This window comes from Quercus robur, chromosome 4, assembly GCF_932294415.1.
Source record: "Quercus robur chromosome 4, dhQueRobu3.1, whole genome shotgun sequence".
Classification (NCBI taxonomy): Eukaryota; Viridiplantae; Streptophyta; class Magnoliopsida; order Fagales; family Fagaceae; genus Quercus; species Quercus robur.
Window position 1 is genome coordinate 72,716,346 of NC_065537.1, and position 23,712 is coordinate 72,740,057.

The 23,712-nt window shown below is 33.9% G+C and overlaps 2 protein-coding genes across 5 annotated transcripts; both read right to left on the minus strand.

The window, feature by feature from the left end:
• Positions 1-1,001: 1,001 nt before the first annotated feature.
• On the minus strand, positions 1,002-10,866 carry LOC126723612 (uncharacterized). Of its 2 annotated transcripts, XM_050427190.1 has the most exons (8): positions 10,504-10,862; positions 9,241-9,525; positions 7,876-7,935; positions 7,565-7,774; positions 5,503-5,621; positions 5,308-5,405; positions 1,979-2,103; positions 1,002-1,900 (listed from the first exon to the last, which is right to left on the minus strand). In XM_050427190.1, the coding sequence occupies exons 1-8, from the start codon at positions 10,789-10,791 to the stop codon at positions 1,739-1,741; spliced, it is 1,347 nt and encodes a 448-aa protein (XP_050283147.1). In that variant the 5' UTR covers positions 10,792-10,862; the 3' UTR covers positions 1,002-1,738. The 2 variants fall into 2 exon arrangements, with proteins under 2 accessions (XP_050283147.1, XP_050283148.1); XM_050427191.1 differs by lacking the exon at positions 9,241-9,525 and having other exon boundaries at positions 10,504-10,866.
• A 2,094-nt stretch (positions 10,867-12,960) lies between these two features.
• On the minus strand, positions 12,961-23,301 carry LOC126723614 (protein LONG AFTER FAR-RED 3-like). 3 transcript variants are annotated; one of them, XM_050427199.1, is made up of 15 exons: positions 23,131-23,301; positions 22,842-23,038; positions 21,948-22,049; positions 21,004-21,076; positions 20,596-20,702; positions 20,383-20,506; positions 19,184-19,378; positions 18,522-18,607; positions 17,033-17,140; positions 16,524-16,619; positions 16,352-16,450; positions 16,154-16,228; positions 15,441-15,572; positions 15,194-15,309; positions 12,961-13,605 (listed from the first exon to the last, which is right to left on the minus strand). In XM_050427199.1, the coding sequence occupies exons 2-15, from the start codon at positions 22,980-22,982 to the stop codon at positions 13,431-13,433; spliced, it is 1,629 nt and encodes a 542-aa protein (XP_050283156.1). In that variant the 5' UTR covers positions 22,983-23,038; positions 23,131-23,301; the 3' UTR covers positions 12,961-13,430. The 3 variants fall into 3 exon arrangements, with proteins under 3 accessions (XP_050283156.1, XP_050283157.1, XP_050283158.1); XM_050427200.1 differs by lacking the exon at positions 23,131-23,301 and adding an exon at positions 22,474-22,565 and having other exon boundaries at positions 22,842-22,987; XM_050427201.1 differs by lacking the exon at positions 23,131-23,301 and having other exon boundaries at positions 22,862-23,027.
• Between the last annotated feature and the right edge of the window lie 411 nt (positions 23,302-23,712).

Below are 23,712 nucleotides of genomic sequence, written 5' to 3' on the forward strand. Positions count from 1 at the left end.
GAATTTAGACATTTCACTTTATTCTTTTCATATTTTTATGTAAGCTTAACACAATTAGAATTTAGACATGCCTTATATACAATTAAATGTTTAGACATATTTAAAAATAAAGATATTTTACTCTATAAATTGATTTATTTTTAAGATATTTTTGTTCATATATATACATACATACATATATACATAAACACACATAGACACATTAAATGTGATATTTGGAACACAAGTGACTTACATTTTAAGTAATTACTTTTGGCTTAGATAATATTTTTAAAATAAAGATTAGACATATTTAAGAATAAAGATTTGATTCTCAAAAAAAAAAAATTAAAGATTTTTTTTTTTTTTTTCAAATATGACCATTTTTTAGTTATGGCTGCCCCTTTTAAGTAATTTTTTTTGGGTAGGGTCACAAGGTTTAGCAATATTTTTTATGTTAACGTTTGGCTTTTCACAATAGTCAAATATACTCACAATAGTGCAAATAGATTCGATTGAATATTTGAAAAGGAATGATCCAATAGTTGCAATATGAGAAATTTAAGCAACCCTTTCAAAGGTTTTGAAAGAAAATATTGGTTCAAAAATTGTGGTAAACAAGTCATATTAGAATATCTGGAGTTCAAATCATACTAGTATTTTTTTGTTAGTTCGTATATGGGGTTAGAGCTACATGTTGATATTACTTTAAGAAGAAGAAAAAAAAAAACTGTGTTAATAAATTTGGGTGTGTCCCTAGCATTACTTGCAATTGATGTCGCAACAAATTCCCTAGGACAGATTAATGAACTACTGCCTACTGCCAAATAGACTAACTGCCAACTACCAAGTAGACTAAACAACGAACGAAATATGTTCCTGCCTTTATTTTTACTTTTTTACAAAATGTTGATACCACATAACACAACAACCAAATGGTGTCCAATGTATCTAAAAAAAAAAAAAAAAAAAAAAAAAAGGTGTCAAACAACGTAGATATGAAAAACAGAACAGATCACACAGGAAAAATTATCCTTCTGCTATTAATAATAAGCTGCATATATATAAAGAAAATAAGTTTGAAGATAGAGAACACTAATTAAAGTCACCATTACCACACATCTCTCACATAGCATGAAGATTCAAGCAAGAGGCTGGCCTGGCGGTTACGGACTCTGTCTCTGTAGAACGGGACTCTCGATCTCCACGTTGGTTTTCTTCATATACTTTTCTTCTTAAGAAAATTCCAAACAGTGAGCTAATTTCTCAGATTTCTCTCCCCTTTTGTGACTTACCAACTCTCTATCCTTTTCTTTATCCAGATTTAGCTTTTCATCGGTCTTAGATTTTATGGTATTTATGACACTGATACGGTACCAAGTACGAACTGTTGGATGTAGTGTTTTTGTTCGAAAACAAGTCTGAATGAACAGTTATATCTTTCAGGCTTGGCAGGTGTATTGAGCCAACCGATACATTGGGTTGGTGCAGTGTCTTTTGGGAGATGTATTATAGTGTATTTGAGATTTGAACTTTGCGTTGGTTTGGAACAAAATAGATGCCACATGTTTTAACAGGAGTGATTTTAGTATTTACGTTCTCAGTTTCTGCTATTATATATTGTAATAGAAGCATTGCAACTCCTGGGATTCTACTACTGTGAAAGATTTAAGTTGTATAAACTACGACTCTACCCAATTTTATAAGAACCAAATTCAGATCAGGTTTCTTAGGGCTGTCAGACAATATACAAGAGACACTACCATGGTTCCGAGTTATTACCAATATAATTTCTAACATGCGAGGGCTTACTCCAACCTTCCTCCATCAAAATGAGGTTGAGGCGTATCATCAATTTCTCCACAGCATCTTCCTCTAGGCTGCTGAGTGAATCAGCTGATTGGCTTTTTAAGGAAGAATCCTGGAAACATTTAAGAAATCTCCTTAGTTTATTCAAAAGTGACATCACATGTTATGCCATAAAGATAGAGAATTGTACCTTGGTGTCCTGATACAACTTCAGATACTGGAGTGATTCCTCAAAGAATCCACAATGGTAGAGAAGAATGCTATAATCTCTTAATTCCTTCGCATCAGTATCCAGGAGGATAAGCCGTTCACATGCTGCAAAAATGAAGAACATTTCCAGATAAATAGGTGCATAAACAATTGAGAAGATCTTTTTCCTTTGAAGATAGTATTTAACTCATTCAATGATTTGGTGGGTAGGGCATTCACGATATGAATGAAAAAGAAAGGAAAAGCGTCATAGTTTGATTTTTTTTTATTTTTTTGATAGGTAATCAAAGAACTATTATTATTGAAAAAAAAAAAAAAAAAAAAAATCTACTTGGCAACCTAATGCCGGACAATATCAAATAAGGATAAACAGGAAGATTAAATAAACAAAAAATTATAAACCCTAATCAGCATCTAGGGGTTTACCTGGAATCAACCCCAAGCAAAAAAATTCTAGGAATAAGCACCTAAGTTTCTAGGAATCAGCACCCAACAATTGGAAATTTTCCAATTCAAATTTTCATTTCATCAAAGTCTCCCCTACATGTTTATTGGAGCCTTTTTTAAAAAGGCTTTCAGAGAGTACATCAAGAACAATAAGGAAACTCATTCAAACATAAACATAATCTCACAAAATTATCAATCAAGAAAATAACATAAATGAAATTTCAAAATTTGAAATTCAAATTAGCAGTAATCTCAGTGCATCTTGGTGTCCACACCACAACCTCAACCATTATTTTAGTGAAATAAGGTATAGATCAAAATTATAATGGAATTATATGCTAAATTTTTGAAACATGCTTATTTACTCTCTTTTTTCCCTTTTTTGGTGGGGTTGAGGAATACAAAATGTGAAGGTAGTGAATTGATGAAGCCCACATCACAGCATTGAATTTATTTTTGGTTCAAATAGCCTTATATATTCCACACCAAGTATGTCATCAATTTGTATATCAAGAAATGACATCATTTCTGTTATCATTTTTATGAAAACTCCTTGAAATGACTCCATCATATGTAATTTTTAACGTGCAATAGAAAATACGCCATACACCCTCCAAGCCTACTATTATGTTAGATTTTATCTCAGAAGTAACTCCATCATATACTTTTGACTGATTCCAATTCAGGGATAGGTTGAGCAATAAAATCCAGAAGGAAGAAAAATGTATGTCATTAATTATTGAAGAATAAAATCTCAACCAACAAACCAGAGAAAAAAAGAAAGGAGGGGGGGGGGGGGGGGGGGAAGGGGGTTGTGGGGGGAGGTGGAGGGGCACTGCATGATTTACCGCAAGCTTATATCTTTTCATCCTACTCCAATTCTTGCTATATTAAATACCCCTTGGATCAGGTATTCGTAAAAGTTGGGAGCAACCAACCAATCCAAACTTGACAAATCACAAGACATACAACATATTGCCCAGCAACTAAGGTAAAATTCCAACATTACCACTTTTGGAAAGAAATCGAACTCTTTACTAGAAGTTTCTTGATACTTTCTGAATAACATTGGAGACAAGAAGTCATTGGTCTCTTCAATTCAAGCAGTTCTTGAAGATAGAGAATATTGATAAGATGCATAGCTGAGATTTATAAGTCTCAAACTAACATATTCCCAACCCCCATTTTAACCATTGAAAAAAATAAAGTCTCAAACTAACATTTCATTAATACCCAAAAGGTGCAGTCTTGTGCAATTTAGAATGATATCTTTGGTCACTTATGCTTGAAAGGCATAAATAGCATATAAAAATGCAGCTATTAAATTTTAAAACAAATGTCACAACCTATCTGGAAGTGATCACTTCTTCCTAGAAAATTGACGTCAAACTTAAATGGTGTATTCCATATTACATTCATACATACAACAAACCGAACCTCCAGTTACTACAGTTATGAACCAAAATAATTCCAACACTACGGTGACCTTGATGCTATCAGCATGTAACTGAAGGCTAACACTAATCACTAACCAGGAAACTCATTAATTCTTTTAATGTTATCAACATGTAACTAAAGGAGTAACTTATAGATGTGGGTGACTCCAGGGCTTCTTCTCTTATAAACAATTTAAAATGGTACCATCATTCTAATCCTGGCTAGTTGTCAACATCATCAATTTTCCCCCTCACAATTTTTCTTATACTGGCTAGAATGGTTTTATGTGTGTTACTGCCAAGTATGGTACTGTCAACATCATAAATTTCCCCCTCATGATTTTTCTAGACAACGTAAAACCTCAAAAGCATGTTATGTCATAAACCCTAATATCTTGATGTGTTTATAATTACTAATTCAAGTAGTCTTAAAACTCCAAGCAAATCTTTTGGGGTTAACCACAACTATGATCAAGAAGAAAACCAAGCATAGAGTGGTCTAATATTCAAGACCTTACATTGGTAATATAAACTAGCACTGTGCTTGTGTGACATATGAAAAAATTATTTTACATCAAATGGAATAAAATATTAAGATCATTTAAAATAAACAACGAAACTCCTTTTAATTTTTGAAATTTTTGGTAATTAAGTTTTAATTTAAGTAGTTTTTAAAATTTCTTGAAACTTCAATAACAGAGTTCTACTTAATTTTACGTACTTATATTTGGAGAAAAATGAATATATATATATATATATATATATAAAGAAAAAAGGGGAGGGTTCACTTGGCACAACCATAACATGTAGGACACAACTTCTATTATATCGTATATGATTTGAAATTGATGATGACAAGATATGTTCAGTGAAACAACTCTAGGTATTAATCCCATTCATTTTTGTAACTCTATTTGTCTTAAGACATTTTAGGGATTTCATTGGTATTTCTAATAGAGAATCAATATCAGGTTTGAATATGAACATATGAAAGACATCTTCCTTCCCCAATCCTCACTCTCCCCCTCTTTTCTCTTCTATTTTCTTAAATGCATAAATTTTCTTTCTCCTGGGAAAGCTTCTTTCACTTGCCTACATCTTCAGATTTACTCCTATTCAAGACCAATAAGCAGTATTTGAAGATTCCATTTTTTTTTTCTTTTTTTTAAACTCAGGACCTCCCCAATCTGTTCTGCCCTGATTGTTAGCATAGAAGGCAAATAGCACTGCAAGCTTGTAGGATCTATGGTTTTGAATGAAAACATCTCCACAAGAAAATGCATTTCTGTATTTAACCAAATGCAACTCACACTTTAAGTCCATTTTAGTTTCTACTGGCATTGACTCAGCAGCAAAAAGAAAGGGTCTACTAAAATGTAGCATCATCTTCTAGATACTAGGAGTAAAAACTGCACATGGTACATACCAGATAATGCGCGCCTCATGTCCCCAAAACGTACACTGGTCCAGACACCACGTTCGAGCCTATGTTGAGCAGCCTTAGCAGATGCAAGCTGAAAGCCACTGCAGAGGAAAAATTATGATATTAACATCTGATCTAAACATTTTGTGTAAAGTTAAGAACAGATCACGTTGCAGTTTAATTGAAAACCAAAAATACCTTTCTTCTGTAATATTTGATTTATCAATGCAGTTAGCGGCATGTGCTGCCCATAAGAATAAACTTCTGGTATGATCATGTTGAAATGGCCAGAAAGCATTCTTCAGATTTCTCAAAATCTGCATATGTAGATAAGGACCAGAGCTAGAATCAAGTAGGATTGACGAATCAAAGATTTTCACCCATTTTGAGCACATGTTATACTCCAACCTCTCATATTACACTCAGACGAAAGTTAAGCTGAAATGCTATTCCAGAATGGCTGGATTAGATGTTTTTAAAAGACAGATGTGAGCCATGAAGAAAATATTCCCTATTATAAGTAACAATATCACCTTGGAGCTGTGTCAGTAACATACATGCACAGCAGCACATCTCAGACTTCTGAGCTTTGTCAGTGATAACTATTTGGAGAGAGAGAGGGAGGGAGGGAGGGAGGGAGGTATTAATAGCTTAACTTTTATAATAAATTAAACATATTTTTCCAACCTCCCTGGTGATTTCTCATGAAATTTCAAGGTGGCCTTTCCTGTGGTAAAGTCGAGCATCATGCAGTATATAATTAGTCTACAAAATCATTAGAAAGTTTCCAAGTGTGCAAAAGGATCAAAGAAATTTGGAAAAAAATAACATATGTTATAAAATTTAGGATATCAACTTCAAAAATGGATATGTATTCATAATCCAGTGCATATTTTCTGAGCAAGTTAACTTTATGAAGAATTAGACGAATGCCTAAAAGAAAGGAAAACAAAAAGGAAGGCAAAGCAAGAAACTACAGCACAATACTTTAACTTGTGTTTTCTAATGAACTTTACATTGATTTACTTGACATTCGACTTAAATATAACTAAAAGAATACAAGAGGGATCAGTAAAGAATATATTATAAAAAAAAAAACCAATCCAAAGCCTTTTTCACCTAATCTTTGCCACTGCCATCACCAAATCCTTCTGTCAGGACAATACAATACCTACATAAGATTGCCAATCCTTCATTTCATCCTTATGCCACCAAGCTGAGTCAACAGCAGTTCACGAACTGCAAGACATCATCTAGTCAACTAGGTATTTCACCACCACTAACCCAAAGCTTCCACCATCAATAACCGTTGAATTATCGATCTTTGCCCATTGAAGTGGCGCTTCAGCCACCACAAAGGCTCATACCACCTTCATGATAGCCCATGGCTCCAACATTTGTATTTTCAGAGGTTAATTGTTTTTGTGAAATTGTCCAATGGAAAAAATTTGTGATTTAACCTGACAATAACACATTTATTAAATCATTTATTGAATATGACATATCTTATTTGATGGAAACCTTATTGCTCTTTTTTTTTAATAAGTATTGGAAATACTATTTTACATTTTTTTTTATAGAGTTTCTACCTATAGCGTCCTCTACAAATGGTTGTGCTCTTTATAATCAAACCAAGACACCAAAAACAGTCTCTATTGCATAAAACTTGCTCAAAATTCCAGCAAAGTTGTGATTTCTAGAAAAGAAAAAAGAAAAAAGAAAAAATAAAAAAGCAAGCACCAAAGTTATACCCAACAACTTCTAGGGGAATGAAATTTTATAGACGTAATTTCTAGGGTTTCCAATTTTCCCAAATGCATGCCCTCACAGAAGCTTTATATTAAATTTATTTACTTTGAGTGCTGAATTTATATTAATTGGCCTTTCTGCAAAATCAAGCCAAAAATAAAGCTAATAAACTAGAGAAGTTGAACAGTTTCAATTTCTCTTAATCTTTTATTTTATTTTATTATAAGTAACTCGGCTGTTAATGTTAATGAACAGTTTATCAGATATTCTTCAAATTGATTAGGTAACAGTATAGAAAATCAAACCCTGTGCGCCATAAGATATGGGAAAACATTAGTGGTCATAACCACAAATACGCCAGGTACACACCTTACGTGTGAAGATTGTTCATTCTTCCACTGAAGGGTGATAGTGATACAACTACTTATATCATAAATAAGGTAATAAATAACAGGCTTTATTATACAAAATAATGCAAAAAAATGCAAGCAAGCAGGAAAACAGGAGTTACCTCCAGCAATAGCGTTTGCGAAGTAATTATATGTGGCTGATCTGACTCCTTGCTTTTTTGTTTATCATAGCCTCTTGGTAGACTATGAAGATCATGGGGAAAGAATATCTCCACATCAAAATCCACAAGGCCCCACATGCGAAGCATTTTCAGGAGTTCCGAGTATATAAGCGAAAGCATGGCAATGGAGCCTGAACGATGGGTCAAAACCTATTCAAAGTGTGAAGAAAAAATTACTAAAAAATACCTCATTAAGAGAATTCTCTTGAAAACAAGAACACTGTAACAAGACAGAAGGTAGAATTCCATACGGAGTGAAGATAAAGAGCTCGTGGCTCTGATTGATTTCTTGAATGAGTTCTTCGAAAACCCTGAAAAGAAGAAACCATGTCATACAAAAGTAAATATCATGCAGCAAGGGTCACAAATTGATCTATGAGATAAAATCTGAATTAGCGTTTAAAGGTAATAGATCTATATGAAATCATAGATGACATGACTACATGTAACAGTCAGTCATTGACTAAATTCTTGCTAGCAGAGGTGTAATATAGTTTTGCTCTGGTAATCCACACAACACACACATTGTGGAAGATTACTGGAAGAAAATGGGACATATTCTGGTCTTGGAGATAATTCTAACATTCATTTTAGGCATGATCTGTAGAATGGTGAGACTACTCTTAAGAAGAGTCTAAGGTGGCAGATCATTTAGAGTACAGTATGAGTTGTTTTTATTCACGAGAGAGGTGCATGATTGGAAATTAAAATCTATGACTCAATTGTTGGATGACATATACGCTAGGAAGATACATCATGGGGAAGTAAATAAATTGGAATGGATCCCTTCAAAAACTCAAGGCTTCCAGGTGAAGAACTATTATAAGGCATCAAGAAGAGAGAAGGGGGTAGAGGGAATTTTCCTTGGCAAAGCAATTAGAAAGTTCTTGTACAGCCAAGGGATTTTTTTTTTTTTCATGGTGTGTCATAGGGAAAGACCTTGACTACAGATAAAATAAGGAAATAAGGGTTAATCATTATGGATTGGTGCTTTGTGTGCAATAGTGATTGAGAGAGTACAGCTCATCTTTGCCTACATTCTGCAGTGACTTAGTAATTGTGGCCTTTGGTTTTCTTTTTGTTCTTTTGTGTTTCATGTGGTGCCTTTGAAGAGAAAGAAATGTTTGATGCTTTGTATGTTAAGAGTTACGCATAACAAAGTTGAAATTATTGCTTTTGAAGACCTTATATTGCTGGGCTTCGACTTCTCATATTCTCTTTTTTCCCCCTATCATGGACTTTCTAGGACTCACAGATGCCTGAAGTTTTCATCTACCGTTGTTTAGTTTTATATTGTTACTTTTGCTTTGGACTATTCTTTTGAAGCGCTAGGGTTGCGCCCCTTTTGCGCTTTTTCTTTTAATGGATTTTTGTTACTTATAAACACACACACACATGAATTCCCTAACAAATCCAACAGTAAGCATGAAATGGATATATAAACTCATAATCAAAGGACGAAAAATTAAAAAAGCAAAATTATAGATTGAAATAGCACAAACATATTGACCTTAGACAAAATAAAGTGATGTGCTTGTCATACAAGTTTCATTTTTCTTAGTACACCTACTATTCAACTTTGAATACGCATATAAAAATTCCTTCAATGAACATACCCTTGTGACATATAGATATCTCTCTATGCTCTCCAAAAACTTCTCTGGCGATGAACTATAAGAGGAGTTATAGTGAGAGCAGTAGCCTACGGAAAGATCATCCAATCTTTCAATGAAAGCATCTACAGGGAGAGGAACTGAAGAGTGAGAAACAAGAGAATCATCCTCTGCCGCTATATAAAGAGCCGTTTTCCCCAAATCAACACGACTATTAATGCTAATGCTGGTTTCCCTCTCAATGCCAGACAATTTCCGGATCTGCGCACAGAAACCCTCCCTTCCCTCCTGCTCACGCATAAATTATGGACCAAATTCACCAAATCAAACCATATTACATCCTAAGAGATATCTAACTGAACAAAATAAAATAAATGAAATTAATAATCACGTGAATTCTTGAAATCCCATAAAAAAAAATGCAGTACAAAGACAACTAAATGGACTAAAAAAGAAAAAAAAGAAATCAAGGCAATGTGCTCTAGCTAAATTGGCACCTCCACTCGTTGTAAGAACAAGGTGGAGGATGAGGTTGTAGATTCAAGACCCAGTGAGTGCGTGTACGTAATTACCAATATATATATATATATATATACATATATAAAATACCCCTAGATTACTCGGCACTGGTTCTCGAGGATGGGTTCAATTGTTCATAACCATAGCTTTTACTGGCTGGAGTGCAAGTACAAAGGGCTGTTCTTTTAGAAAGTTTCCCTACATTATCATTTAAGATCAACCAAATTAAGAAATGTGAGGAGGGTGTGCTAATGTGTTTTATATAATAATTTTCACCATTAATATTCCAAAAAAAAAACCCAAATTCACTCCAGAAAGAAAATAATAATATTAAAAAAAAAATCATCAATCATGAATTGCGCTTACCAAGAAAGAAATAAATTTTTATCAGAATCTAGAATATCAATTCCACAAAATTTCAATTAAACCAACCAACATTGTTCCCACTGTGAGAGCCATACCCGTGTCTGTGTCAGTGTCCATCACACACGCCCCCAAAAATAATAATAAATAAATAAAAGAAACGATTTTGGGCATTTTGGGAGCTTGTATATGAGGTCCCAAAAATAAAAAGCCTTATTTTGCAAAATTTTCACAATATTAATAAATAAATAAATAAAAATCTCTCTTATATTAATAAAAACTAAAAACAAAGTGAGAAAGCAATAGATAGAACAAAAATTCTAAGGCCACAGAAAGAAAAAAAATTCGAATTTTGGAGAAAACAGGTTTTGGAAAATTTTTTACTCTGGCATGGGAGGTGTGGATTCCAGAAGATTCCAGAGCGTCGTGGAGCACGAACTTGAACTCACGCGCCACCGCATCGGAGCTCGATCTCGATGATCCCTCGGTTCCGCCACTGCTACAAACAACGCGAAAGCACGAAGACGAAGGAGGAGAAAAGGAATGGAATTTGAAGAATTTGGAAGGAGCTGGTGGTGGTGGTGTTGTTGTTGATGTGAGAAACGAAGGTCTGCGAATCGGAATCCATGGCGATGACGTGGCAGCAGCTGAAGACCCTAACAACGAACTCATATCGTGGTTTTTAACTGTTTTTTTAACAGTTTTATTCTGATTGAATTTGAATTAACCGTTTTTCATACACATCTATATATATATATAGAGAGAGAGAGAGAGAGAGTTGTGTTTTTGATATTGACAGGTGTTGGAATAGAGTTAGGCGGCTAGGACAAGGAGTTACTATTTACAGTACCTTTTTTTAATTTATTGGCTAATCCTCGTTTTCCAAATGATTGATTCTCGTTTTTCAAAACCAAATTATCGATTGATTGATTGAAGTTTGTGTTCAGTGCATTTGTACATGATATGATTAGGACTCATGTCTAGTTTTGGACTCGAATTCAGTTTATAAATGCATGTATCTTATATCTTTAGTTTAGTTTATTACGACTAATTTTTTAACTAGTTGTTTTAAATATGTAATAAGAAGTGAAAGTGGGTTTTAATCTTTACATTTTATTTAGTTATTGGGTAATGTGGTAATTTCTCATTAAAACCAAAAAAAAAAATTCTAATTAATAAAATACTGAAAATAAACCAAACCCTATATCTTTTGTATTGAATGTAAATTTTGAAAATTTATAAATTGCATATTCTTATATGATTAGAAATCAATTGGTATGTCATTAATCAAATTATGCATAAAAAATAAGTTTATTAATCAAATAGTAAATCATATTTGATTTGAATGAAATTTTTTACATGCATGCTAAAGAACATAAAAAAAAATATAAAAAAAAATTTGTAATCCAACGGTTAGATTTTAAAAATTCACACCTACTAAAAAGATATATGAAAAATTTGAAAGATTTTTATTTAAACTAGTTTAGAGAGATACAAAACACACAATGCCACATCTCGTGTTCAAAACATGATTTTAGTTAAAACTGTGAAATCGTGTTTTCACCGTTTTATAATTATAATTGAAATCTTGTTTTCAATACAAAATTTCACATAAGTGTGCAATAAAAAATGTGTAAAAAGATGTAGGTGTTGTTTCTTAAAATTCAGCAATGTGACTGTACTCAACTAAAAATACACTTTCATCTTATTAGAAAAAAAAAACCACATATCTAATTATTTATTTTCACATAAGAGACACCAGTTTATGAGCTATTTATTTATAGAATTTGTTAAATCTGCTAATCCCTCAAATGATTGGCATTTTAATTATTTACTATAATTATTTATGTGAGTTTCTTTTTCGGATTAAAAGTTAAAACCGATTTTTATTAACTAACCAGAAACACTACCACGCACCCTTGGCGCAATGGTCATTTCATAAATATACGTATTTATAGGGTATGGGGGGTAAAGATCAAAATTCAAATCTTCAGAAGATTGCTTTACACAAATATACACTTAGATTATGCTAAAATAAAATTTATATCTTGTATAATAAAATAAAAAGTAAACAGAATCAGCAGATTAGAGGACAAAGAATTTCATAGGACTATCCCAAATCCCAAGTTCTCGTGAAAAAGCAGTAAACAATAAACATAGGTCCACATTTGAAGCAAAAAATAAATAAACATAGGTCCACATGAGTTATTTTTATATAAATGGAATGTCTCATGTGTGTATTCTTTTTCTTTTTTTTTCTTTTTTCTTAAGAATTAGAACGTGTGTTCAGTATTGTGTCTGTCTTTTTATATAAAAATAAATCATTTATGCAGTGATTGCTGTGAGGAAGTGAAAAGTGTGGATGCAATTTCCTTCTTTTAAAAATAAAAATTCTCCTACTAGAATAGATATTTACAAATAATAGTACTAGATTTTCAATGCAAATTGAAGTACAAATCAACCGCTCAATAGGTTTTTTTTTTTTGTTTTTTAATAGGAAGGCCATACAGTGTAGGTAACAAAAGGACACAAGAATGGTGGGCAACTAGACCAAATTTGTCTTGTGCTAAATTTGCAAGAAATTTTGCTGCCCTATATATATGCCACTGACAAACTCAATTTCACAGCCTGCCAAAATGGTGAATTGTGATTAGTAAAAAGAAAAAATGAACTTTGTCAGTTTAGTTAAAAAGTAGTAGACACTTATAATCGACCTCTTCAACATATTGTAAAATTGGGTTTGTCCATAGATTTATTCATTCACGAAAAGCTTTAAGCTTTACGCATTGAAACATAATTTCAAAACAAGACAAGGGAAAGTACATCATCCACCAGCAAGCCTAACAAGAACAAATTTGGAGTTGTAGAATTGATGGCCAAAACAGCACTTAATTCCATGGTTTCTCCACCTGGAACCCTTTCAACTTCAGCAGCAATGACATTTTATACAAAGGTATTGGCACAAGAATTCCCAATTCTTGAGCATGGAAAAACATGATAACTAGCTGCCTCCTTATACAAACAAACAAAAAAGAGATCTTAAACCTTCCATTGACACTGGCTATATCTTCATTAACATAGCCACTGATGTTCTATATCCACATGAAAATCATACAAACATCTTTGAACAATCACTGAACACTGACTATTTCTTCCGAAACCATGTCCACGGATTGCTTTCTGCTAGACATATCTTTTGCTTCTGCAATAAATGCAACTCCATACCATAGTTTTACTCCCAATAAAATTCAGCCAGGAGCTATTATTCCCTTTTCTCTTGTATCAATTTTCTGTACTTCACTTGAAGGCTTTCAAGGATAGGCCTGTACCCCTGAAACATATGTTGCCTCAATAGATGCAGATCCTTCTGCCGCAAAGTCATCCCATGAATCAGTAGATAGTATGACAAAATCTGCAAGTTTCCCAGGTGATAAAGATCCCAAATCATTGTCAAGGAAGCATGCCCAAGCAGCTGAAATAGTGTGCCTGCCAGCATGAAAGCGCAAGTTTTTCATGTACAAATGTGATTGACACTGATGAAAGAAGTGATATCAAACAGTTGTAAAAGGCACTGACCAGGTGAATAACAAATAAATTTAAGAAGAAAACAAAAACACACAAAATAGAGGCATCAACAAAAATGATCATTGAATCATAACAAATTAGGGATGGAGGGAATACGTTATTTTTGGTTTGACAATTTGCAGGGATGTGGCTCACTAGTGGATATTTTTGTTGGATATAAGGGATGGTTAATTTTTTGTACATATCTGTACACACAGCCTTAAATCACGTGTTCAAAACACGATTACATTTATAATTTTGAAAAACTAAAATTGTGCCTTGAAGACACGACTTCACAATTTAACTGAAATTGTGTTTTGAACACACAATTTCGGCTGATGTGGCATACACTGTACACACCGGTGTGTAATTAACAGCACTCATAAAGGATTAAAGGCTTAAGACTAGGGATATTAATGTGGCTAAATGAAGGCAGCGTTTGCTCCTTTGGAGTACAGCGTACTAAGCATCTGTAGGGAGGTTCCCCTTGTTGGATCAGGAACCACCAACTGAATTGTTTTGACTCCATTTAGAGTGTCTGGTGAGCCATTACAGAGCATTTGGGGCCAGTTTATTGGTACAATCTTGTATAGGGAAATGTCAGAAAATGCTTTGACATTATTTTAAAATTATGAGTCATTTAGTTCAGAGGGATTATTTTCTGACAATTTTTTCCCTCATTGGTAATTACATATGCACCTAGTGGGTCTTGAAGCCAATACCTCACCCTCCACCTTGCTCTTAGGAGAGAAGGTGCTACTTGAGTTATGTAGCTCATTGGCCAAATTTTCATGTCCAAGATTATTTAAGCATCCTAGCAAAATCATCTTAACACCCTGCATTTAGCTTTAGTGGCACTAACAAGACATATCAGCTCAATTCAATTGGTGCATTTCAATAGAATCTCTTCAGTTTGTCCATTCCATCCTAATCCAGTAGAATAGTTCTCCTCCAATCTGTCACTTCTTAACACCAATCAACAATAATAACAGGAAACGTCCAAACACATGGTATATCTTAGTTCCAGTCCTGACAAACTATGCTTGTAGTCTTTCATTATTATCATAACACGCCACTCTATGTTTGAAATTTAGCATAAGCCACCCATGTTTGCACCACCACCACCAGGCCGTCACCACAATCTAATGCCTCTATCATCATCTGAGATTCTGGCAATCCAAATATGGCCTTCAGGATATTCTTTTTTATATGAGAAAAAAAAAAGTTTTGAAATTGAATCCAGCTGAGGTCTTAGGAAGAAGGGGAGGAGGGTCGGTTTGTACCACCAAATGTACAGGTCATGTCTGGTCAGGGAACTTGACTACCCATTCTAGCTGACTTGGTTTTTGAACTCACACATGACAATTCCTATATTATAGCACGGTACCAAGCATACAAAATCTTGGTTTCATATATATGTGTGTGTGTCTGTGCACAGAACAAATAAGCATTCATTCTATGTCAGGAAGATGAAAACTTCTGAAGGATCAAACATCTTAATATTGCTTACGCCTTTAATGCATCATTCAATGTAAGGCACTCTGATGGAATCCAAGCATCATCCCAGGCAGGAGGTATTCTCTTCATAGCTGTCCTGATACTACCTAAAGGATTAATATCTGCAACCTGAAACAACAGCACTGGCCTCAAATTTTGCAGAGTATGTCAACATTACTAATTAATTTAATAAATATATAAGAGTCTATTAGCAATAATATGCAAGGACAAATAATTATTTATGAATCTCGAATACTTACTGGCCAGTCAGAGCCAAATGCCAACAGGGCATTGCTATCTAAGAGTGACCGAAATAGAAAAGATTCCTTTTGAGCCCTGTCCATCCCAAGTTTCTTTGTAGCAGAATCAGCATCATCCAATAGGTGCAATGGCTGTTCAAATTGGCAATCATGAAAGCATATTCATTCAGAATGATAGTTTGTAAGGATGCAAGTTGTCCTTTTCAGAAATGATCTATTATCTTATATTCTCTGATCAGGCAATGATAAGCCACAACGAAGCAAGGAAAAAGGAAGAAAGAAATTGATCCAATCAAGATACTTCCATCCAAAAATTGGAAGACTGAAAACACCTACATAGGGAATAACATACCATCTTACAATGAATTATACTAGGATTTGTCTCCAATTTACATTTCCTACAATTTTAATGAACAAGTAGGGATCATTGCCAAGCATCCAAAATCGACATAAGGTACATGTTTCTAAAGACTCGTAGACACTTAGCATGCAATTTGCATGTTGTCCATTACTGTTAAAAATCAAACTTGATCACAGTGGCAAGTGAAAGGAGGAATCATACATCCTAATAATTGCACTCAGCAGCAGATTTACATAACATTTTCAACTATGAGCCTTGATGCAGAAAAATCCCAAAGATGAAAAATTACAAGAAGAATAGGAATAGCAAGATTCAAACAAAATAATGCCCAAAAGATAGTTGAAATAAAAACCTGTACAGAAGCAACAATCCCTTGTCGACCAAATCGGGCAGCTGCCCCAGGTGCAAAATGCTGTGCATGCTCAATCTGATAGCATCAATCCAGTTGTGCAAAAAATAAAAATCATAACCAAAAGGATGGGGGTCTCCTATATTTCAAAATATGCAAGAAAAAAATTTTAAATATTGTCAATCATTTTCTTAAATTTACCCTGAATCTTCGATCCCTCATTCCATTAGTAGAAACAACTGACTCATAAATATCCAGGATTAAGTCGTTTGCTCTGTCACCTATGGCATGCATAGCAACCTGAAACAAGCTAGAGGTAAAAGCCAATTAGCACTAATACAAATAAGGTGATTTTTGTAAATCAAGGAAACACCTGAAGGCCTGATTTATCAGATGCCATGGTCATGTTGGCAAGAATTTCGCTTTTTGTCACTTGTAGGCCATAATTATGAGGCTCATCGGCATACGGCTACACCATAGACCAAAAAACGTAGATAAATTAGCTTACAGAGTGGATAAATGATAAAAAGTCATCTTGTGATAAAGTTTTACAAAACACAGTTGAAGCAGCAGTTATAAGGTTGACTAACTAAGCTTTTTTGTCTTCTCTTCTTTTTTCTTTTTTTTCCTTATACATATAAGTGGCTGAGTGTAGTTAGCAGGGCCAGGCACACAGCATGGCTTGTATGGGTGGTGATCTCGATCATGGGGTTTATCCATTTAGGTTTGAGATCCAGGACAACTAGTGAAGCTAACTAGAAGCTATAAGACATGCTCAACCTTTAAAGGGAAAAAAATTACAGAACAGATTTAAGTGCAAATAATAGATGGACTAAAACAGACATAAAAGTTTTATGAATGCTAAAATATCTTTCTTCTCACCTCATAAAACAGTGCGCTATTTGAACCCAAAGAACCATCAGCAAAAGCCTTTACACCACCCAAGTAAATCCACTGGCTTATGGCACGACCCTTTTCTTCAATTAGATCCTAAGTGGGAATTACAAAACTCAGTAACAGTTAATGGATAAAAATTTAAAGCATCCACTCAAGGTACCAATTAGATTAGACTCATCAGAAAGGAGAAAATTCTTGGAAAGTCTGTGTTGCTTGTGAACAAAATAAGACACAACAGCTTAACTGAAGGAAAATAAATAAACACACACACACACACACAGTACTACTGTTTCTAGATTCAACATAAAATGAAGGCCAAAATACATTGTTGGTTCCTAAACTTTAGCCCATGAGCTATTTTAATCTATTTAGTTTAATGTGATCACTATTCATCCCTAACAAACTTAAAGTGATTGATTTAGTCCCTAAAAAATTTTAAGTGGTTGATTTAGTTCCCTAACAGACTTTTAGTCCCGGAAAGGTTTACTGGAGTAATGGCATGTCAGTTTTTAGCTTGGCCAAGTCATCTAAGGTATCAAAAGCGACCACTTTAAACTATAGGGACAAATTCTCTCATGTGTTAAATTTTAGGGACCAACAATGTATTTAAGAAAAAAATGAACCTTTAGAAAATTTATAAAAAAAAATGCTCAAACACCATAAAATTGCACCAAACTTCCAAGACATTACTTTCCACATCTCAAACTAATAGGGGAAATCATTTGGTAGAAGAACCATTTTGACACCTATGGGAAGCCAGTCTCATCCACATAATTTGAGATTAAGTTAAAAATATATAACTTGGATTCAAAACCCTGCACAATAATGACACTGGCATAGACATAGCTAAACCAGAGTGGAAATGATTTGCTTCTTAAAACTATTCCTAATGACACTAACTTGACATGCACTAAATCCTTGATTAATTGATTTGACCACTAGGTCCTACACAGGTGGCAACCATGGTCCAGTTTTCTATACAAATCTTGAATAGGTCCATTTCCTAGATCAACAGAACAAACATCAATAGAAGCTATGTTAGGATTGAGAGTGACTGAGAGAAAAGTGATTCAGTGCATGTCAACGGCGGAAAGCCCTTAATGGCTACAGCTTTACTATGACAAACTTTATGTGTTACAGTGAATTCATTGAGGGGTATATATAATTCAGTAAACCATAGAGTAATTCTACAATTAACTGTAAGGTACTTTACTTGCACTACAAGTAGGGTTGCTACAAGAATGATTACTTTGTTTGTACTTCAAGTAGGTTCTATTACTATGAATCTGGACTAAGATAAAGGATTTGGGCCGTGACTAGGATTGGCCCCAAATGTTTCTAACAAACATTATTGAGCTCATTAAAATAAGAGCAATACAACACCAGAAAGCCACCTAATGCAAGCAGAACCTAAAAAAGAAATTATTAACAAACGAATCACTTATTATAACTAGCAATGATAAGAAAGTCATACATGTAAACGTGGCCATGTCTCCATTGGAAAAAATAGGCTAACCCTGATTATCATCTTCTTTGAAGCATCAGCCCATTGATACACATCTGTGAAAATCACAAAAAAGAAAAACAAGTGCATGAATGTAAAAAGGCATTATCACGACAATAATACTATTGCATATGAAACTGAAATGTAAATGTTAAAAACATAGAATTTGAACTACTTACAACTTATGGGATTATCCATTGAGAACAGAGATGAGAGAGACAACAGAAGACTGGTAGCTAAATTTTAAAATTACAATCTTTCCCTCAATAATACATAACTATCTTGACATGGCTACATTAAATTCACCAATCAATCCAAGGGGAGCATTTCGATGTCCCATGGATTTTAATTGATATTATTGGTTTATTTAATTATGTTGCACTTCAATGTTCAAACTCATTTGTTTTTACTTTGCATTCCAATAGATTTTTTTCCCCCCTTAAAACACATTCAAAATAAAGCCATTTAAAAATCATACAATATTCATTTTGGTAGTTTTTTATTGTAATTCCCTTTTACCTTATGAAAGTGCTGAAGTGCATGTTCAAAAATAAAACACTTTTCATTCTTTGATAAATACAAATTTCATTTAACATGACATCCAGTGAACCTCAAAATTATTTAGCAGAGACCTGAGAAGTCTTTCCAGGAAAGCTCTGCTGATGCTCCAGGATAATATCTCCCAAAATCAACTACTGTTGTCACACCCCTCATCAAGGCAAGATTACTGGCTTTAAGCAAAGCTTCCCTCCTTTCATTCACCGTGTCCTCTGGAATATAAGGAAGGAGAAGTTTCCTAGCAGAATCAATCAGCAATCCAGTAGGTTCTGCTTGATGATCAGAATGCAATACAAGTTATTTATTGTAGCAGTGTCACCCTATTTAAACATGTAAAGAATCTTAGAATTGAAAAAGTAACATATATTGCTATGCCATTAGTAAATATATGGCATTTATAAGATCTTTTATCTTTACTAGTAGTTAAGCACTAATCAGATTGACAATAGACTCCATAAATATGTTTATGAAATGGGGAAGTTCATCCAGTACCAGATCAAAATAAATAATTTAAGCAGATTAATGGAGAATTTAGAGGGTAAGGAACATGCAACACTAACTTTGCCAACAGGGGCTAGCCATATATTTATAACATCTACCACAATTTATTTGAGTTTCATGAGTAATGAGATCTTATAGTCGTACTGCTAAAATTTTTAAGTGTTACCCACCAAGAGCAATGATGCTGGTGAAACAGTAGAGCTTGTCTACCACACAGCATCCAGTCTTCTGATATGAAAATTTCCTTCTTCTTTTTTATAATTCAATTGTTATAACAAGTGGGGGAGGAGGATTTAAATTGGTTCTCCTCATAAAGAAGACACAGAAATGCTACTGAACTACAAGGATCTTGGCGATATGAAAAATTCCTTTAAAAGAAATAGAAGAGGTTCAAAAATAAATACTGTGAAATATGCCAAAGACAGGGAAAGTTGGCTGAACTTGACCAATATATATAAAGGGGAGTGGTGACGAAGACCATACTCTTTCTTGATTAGCTGATGAGGTAGAAAAAGAGAGATCTGGATGGAAAAATAACAATGTTCATGGGTTCAATTCCATACTGGTGTTTCTGTTGTATTTATCTAAAGAAGGAAAAAAAAATATTGATATTAAACATTAGAAAGAAGGAAACAAAATAGCGAAGCTTGAAGAGACCTCACAATCAAAATGGAGAGAACTCAATCTTATAATCAACATGCCAGTTTGATAAAACCAGATGCTTTGAGCAGTTAGAAGCATCTTAACACAAATGAATCAAATTCAATATTACCTCCATCAACAGTTCTCACAATAGTTCCACCTTCAGGATCTTTGGTTAGATTGCTAATTCCAGACAACTTTAGTGCCACTGAATTTGCCAATCCCATATGACCATCCATCCTATACAACCAAACCTGCGTATAAAGATAGTTTAACTTGGTCCACACTATTCTGGTTGTTAGTATTCATACTAGAAGCCAAAATTAATGAAGTCACCACTTACAGGATTATAAGGTGTGATATCATCAATCCAAGAAGCCAGTGGAAATTCTCCTCCCCATAGATCATTGTTCCATCCACCACCCAAAATCCAGGAACCCTCTTTTGCATCTGAAAATTTTTGTTCAACCACGAACAATTTGAAAAGGTTGCATAAGCTTGACAATTCATGTTTTACAAGGAAGAATGCTACAATAAGTTCATGTTGTGTACACAATGGGTTGATAGAATGCATTGATTATAGTAAGATCACATGAACTAGATTGTGCAGCTTATGATATTTAGATCTGTCTATGAATTGACAAATCAGCCATTGGTCAGAGAATATATACTCATTGCATGTGTGTGTCTATAATCACATGAAAATTGGTAGTCAAAACTCTAAAACAAGAAAACAGATGGAAACATTTACTTCTCACTGATTCCTTGATCTTTCTCACGAACTCATCTTTTTGATTTACACCTCGTAGTTTCACCCTTGCCATCTGCTTCCCCCACATGAAATTTCAGCACAACATAAAGATTTAGATCCGTGTTGTGAATAAAAGATCATATCACAAAAAACAATAAACAATAAAACAAACTTTTGGGAAAATATGTCAGTAAAAGTTTGAGGCAGCAGTCTTAATACTCTAGGAAGAAGAGGGGAGGGGAGGGGGGGGGGGGGGGAAAGGCCATCATTTGAGAACAACTATTCAAGTTCAGAGATGGTAGAGTCCCTTTTCAAGTTAAGTTCAAACATATTATGGAAATTAGGCTCTCTACTGCCCTCAGATAGGAAGGATACCCAAAATGATGGTCGGATAGATGTGTGTGTGTAAACTAGTAATAGGCAACAGCATGAAATGATTATAGTGGAATGGCAGTGACATGAAATGATTATAGTGGCAAGGCATACAATGAAACCTACAATGGAGTGCACATATCCTCCATGTACTGATCTTTAAAGAGTGAAAAATAAATAAAGGATCTCAAAAACTGAAATGCTAATCCTGGAGTATAAAGTAGCAGTTCTTTTCTTGTGCAATATACGGAATGCCTGATAGTTCAAACAAAGTCTACATCATCACAAACTAGTCGTGTGAATGATAGATGCAATGGAATATTTGTGTACGCAATAAAAATGCTTATAACAAATTACAAAATTTCAATATAGAAAAAATGATTTCCATAGTAAACATAATTCCCTACCTGAAAAGTCAAATAATAGAAAGGGGTAATCTTCTCGACCAATTTAGCACATAAATATTAAGAGGAAAAAAGGAGGGTGGGGGGGGGGGGGAGGAGAGAGAGAGAGGGGGAACGAAGCATAAATTTGGAACTGGATCAATTTAGAGGTTGAGGTTTCGGCTAGACCTGGAGTCCAGCATAAAGCAAGTGTACATGGGAATCAATAAACCCAGGAACCACAACTTTTCCTCCAAGATCTAACTCTTCAGTCCCATCTCCTGCCAGCTCCTGCATTCATGTAATTAATGCATGAGAAGGAAACTTTTACAACTTACAGGCACCAAAAAGTTTCTAGGAATCAATTTTATTGATTAACTAACAATGACATCCATTTTACTCTTTTTTCTACCCCATCACATTTTGGTGGGCTTATTATTCCTCATGTTTTCTTTTCTTTTCTGTATTCCATCACAAACCAAACATTGGAAAAAGAAGAAAATTCAATTTTTTTTTTTCTCTAGGGGTGAACCCAACATAAGTGTACTTGCATCAATTAAAACACACACACAATCACGTGTGCTTCATATTTTAGAAATTTAAAGTGGTTTTAAGATAATGATAATGAAGAAGAACATAACAAAACACACACACACAAGCATGGTTCATATTTATAACAAATAGGTACAAGAGAATGATGGTGAAGTTGACTAACCTGGATAACAAACACAAACACAAACACGTGCTTCATATTCTTAGAAATTAGCAACTGGGTATAAGAGAATGATGATCATGATAAAGAAGAACCTGAACACCACACACACACAAGCACATATGGTGCATATTTTTAGAAATGAATAAATGGGGTACTAGAGAAAAAAAATAGAAGAACCTGGAAAACACACACAGACACACATGTGCTTCATATATTTAGAAATTAGCAACTGGGTGTATAAGAGAATGACACTTTTTTTATGAACAAGAACCTGAGTAAAACTCAAACACACATGCTTCACAGTCTTAGAAAATTTAATAAATGGGTACTATTACAATAAGAGAATGAAGAAGAAGAAGAAGAAGAACCTGAACAAAGGAGGAGTTACCAAGTCTGAGAATCCTGCCATTGCGAATGGCCATAGAATCAGCAAAAGGAAGAGACTTATCGCTTGTGTATATCACAGCATTCCTCACCACCAAGTCTGCTGTCAGAGACAATGAAGACATTGAAGAAGATGGTATTGGTATCCACCACAAAGACTTCAAATTCAAACTCAACCAATCTGCCAAAACAAAAACATAAAAAGTGGTAATGTTTTAAGACAAATAAAGCGTTATGTTGAAGCAAAACAAATAGTGGAAACGAAAGACTTACAGGTGGGGTTTACTGTTGAGAGAAGATGGCCAAAAAGACCACGAATGAAGCTGATATAAGTGTGTAGACTAGAGGTTCACTGAAGCTAAACTGAGCTAGATAACGTGCAGGGACATCCAGAAAATTGAGCTTTAAGTTGACTTCTAAAAATCAGTTTGTTTCACTTTCAAGTTCAAGCTTGAAAGTGTTTATAAATTAGTTTTTTTTTTTTTGTTTTTTTGTTTTTTTGTTTTTTTTTTTAACTAGTTTAGTATTACCTTTTATCTCAATTTTATTTTAAATAATTTAATCTTAAGTATTTTTAATATAAGTTATTTTAAAAAAAAAAAAATTGCCTCACATTATGCAAATAAAATACCCAAAATAAGTAATTAACCTTTAAAAATCAGTTTGTTTGTTACTTTCAAGTTTCAAGTTCGGAAGTGTTTATAAATTTATTTTTTTGTTTATTTTATGTATTACATACGGTTTTGATATTATTTTTGTCTCATCTGTATTTTAAATAACCAAACTTTCAATTTTTTTAGTTTTTAATTTTTCGTTTCACATTATAAAATAAGATACCGAAAATAAGTAATTATG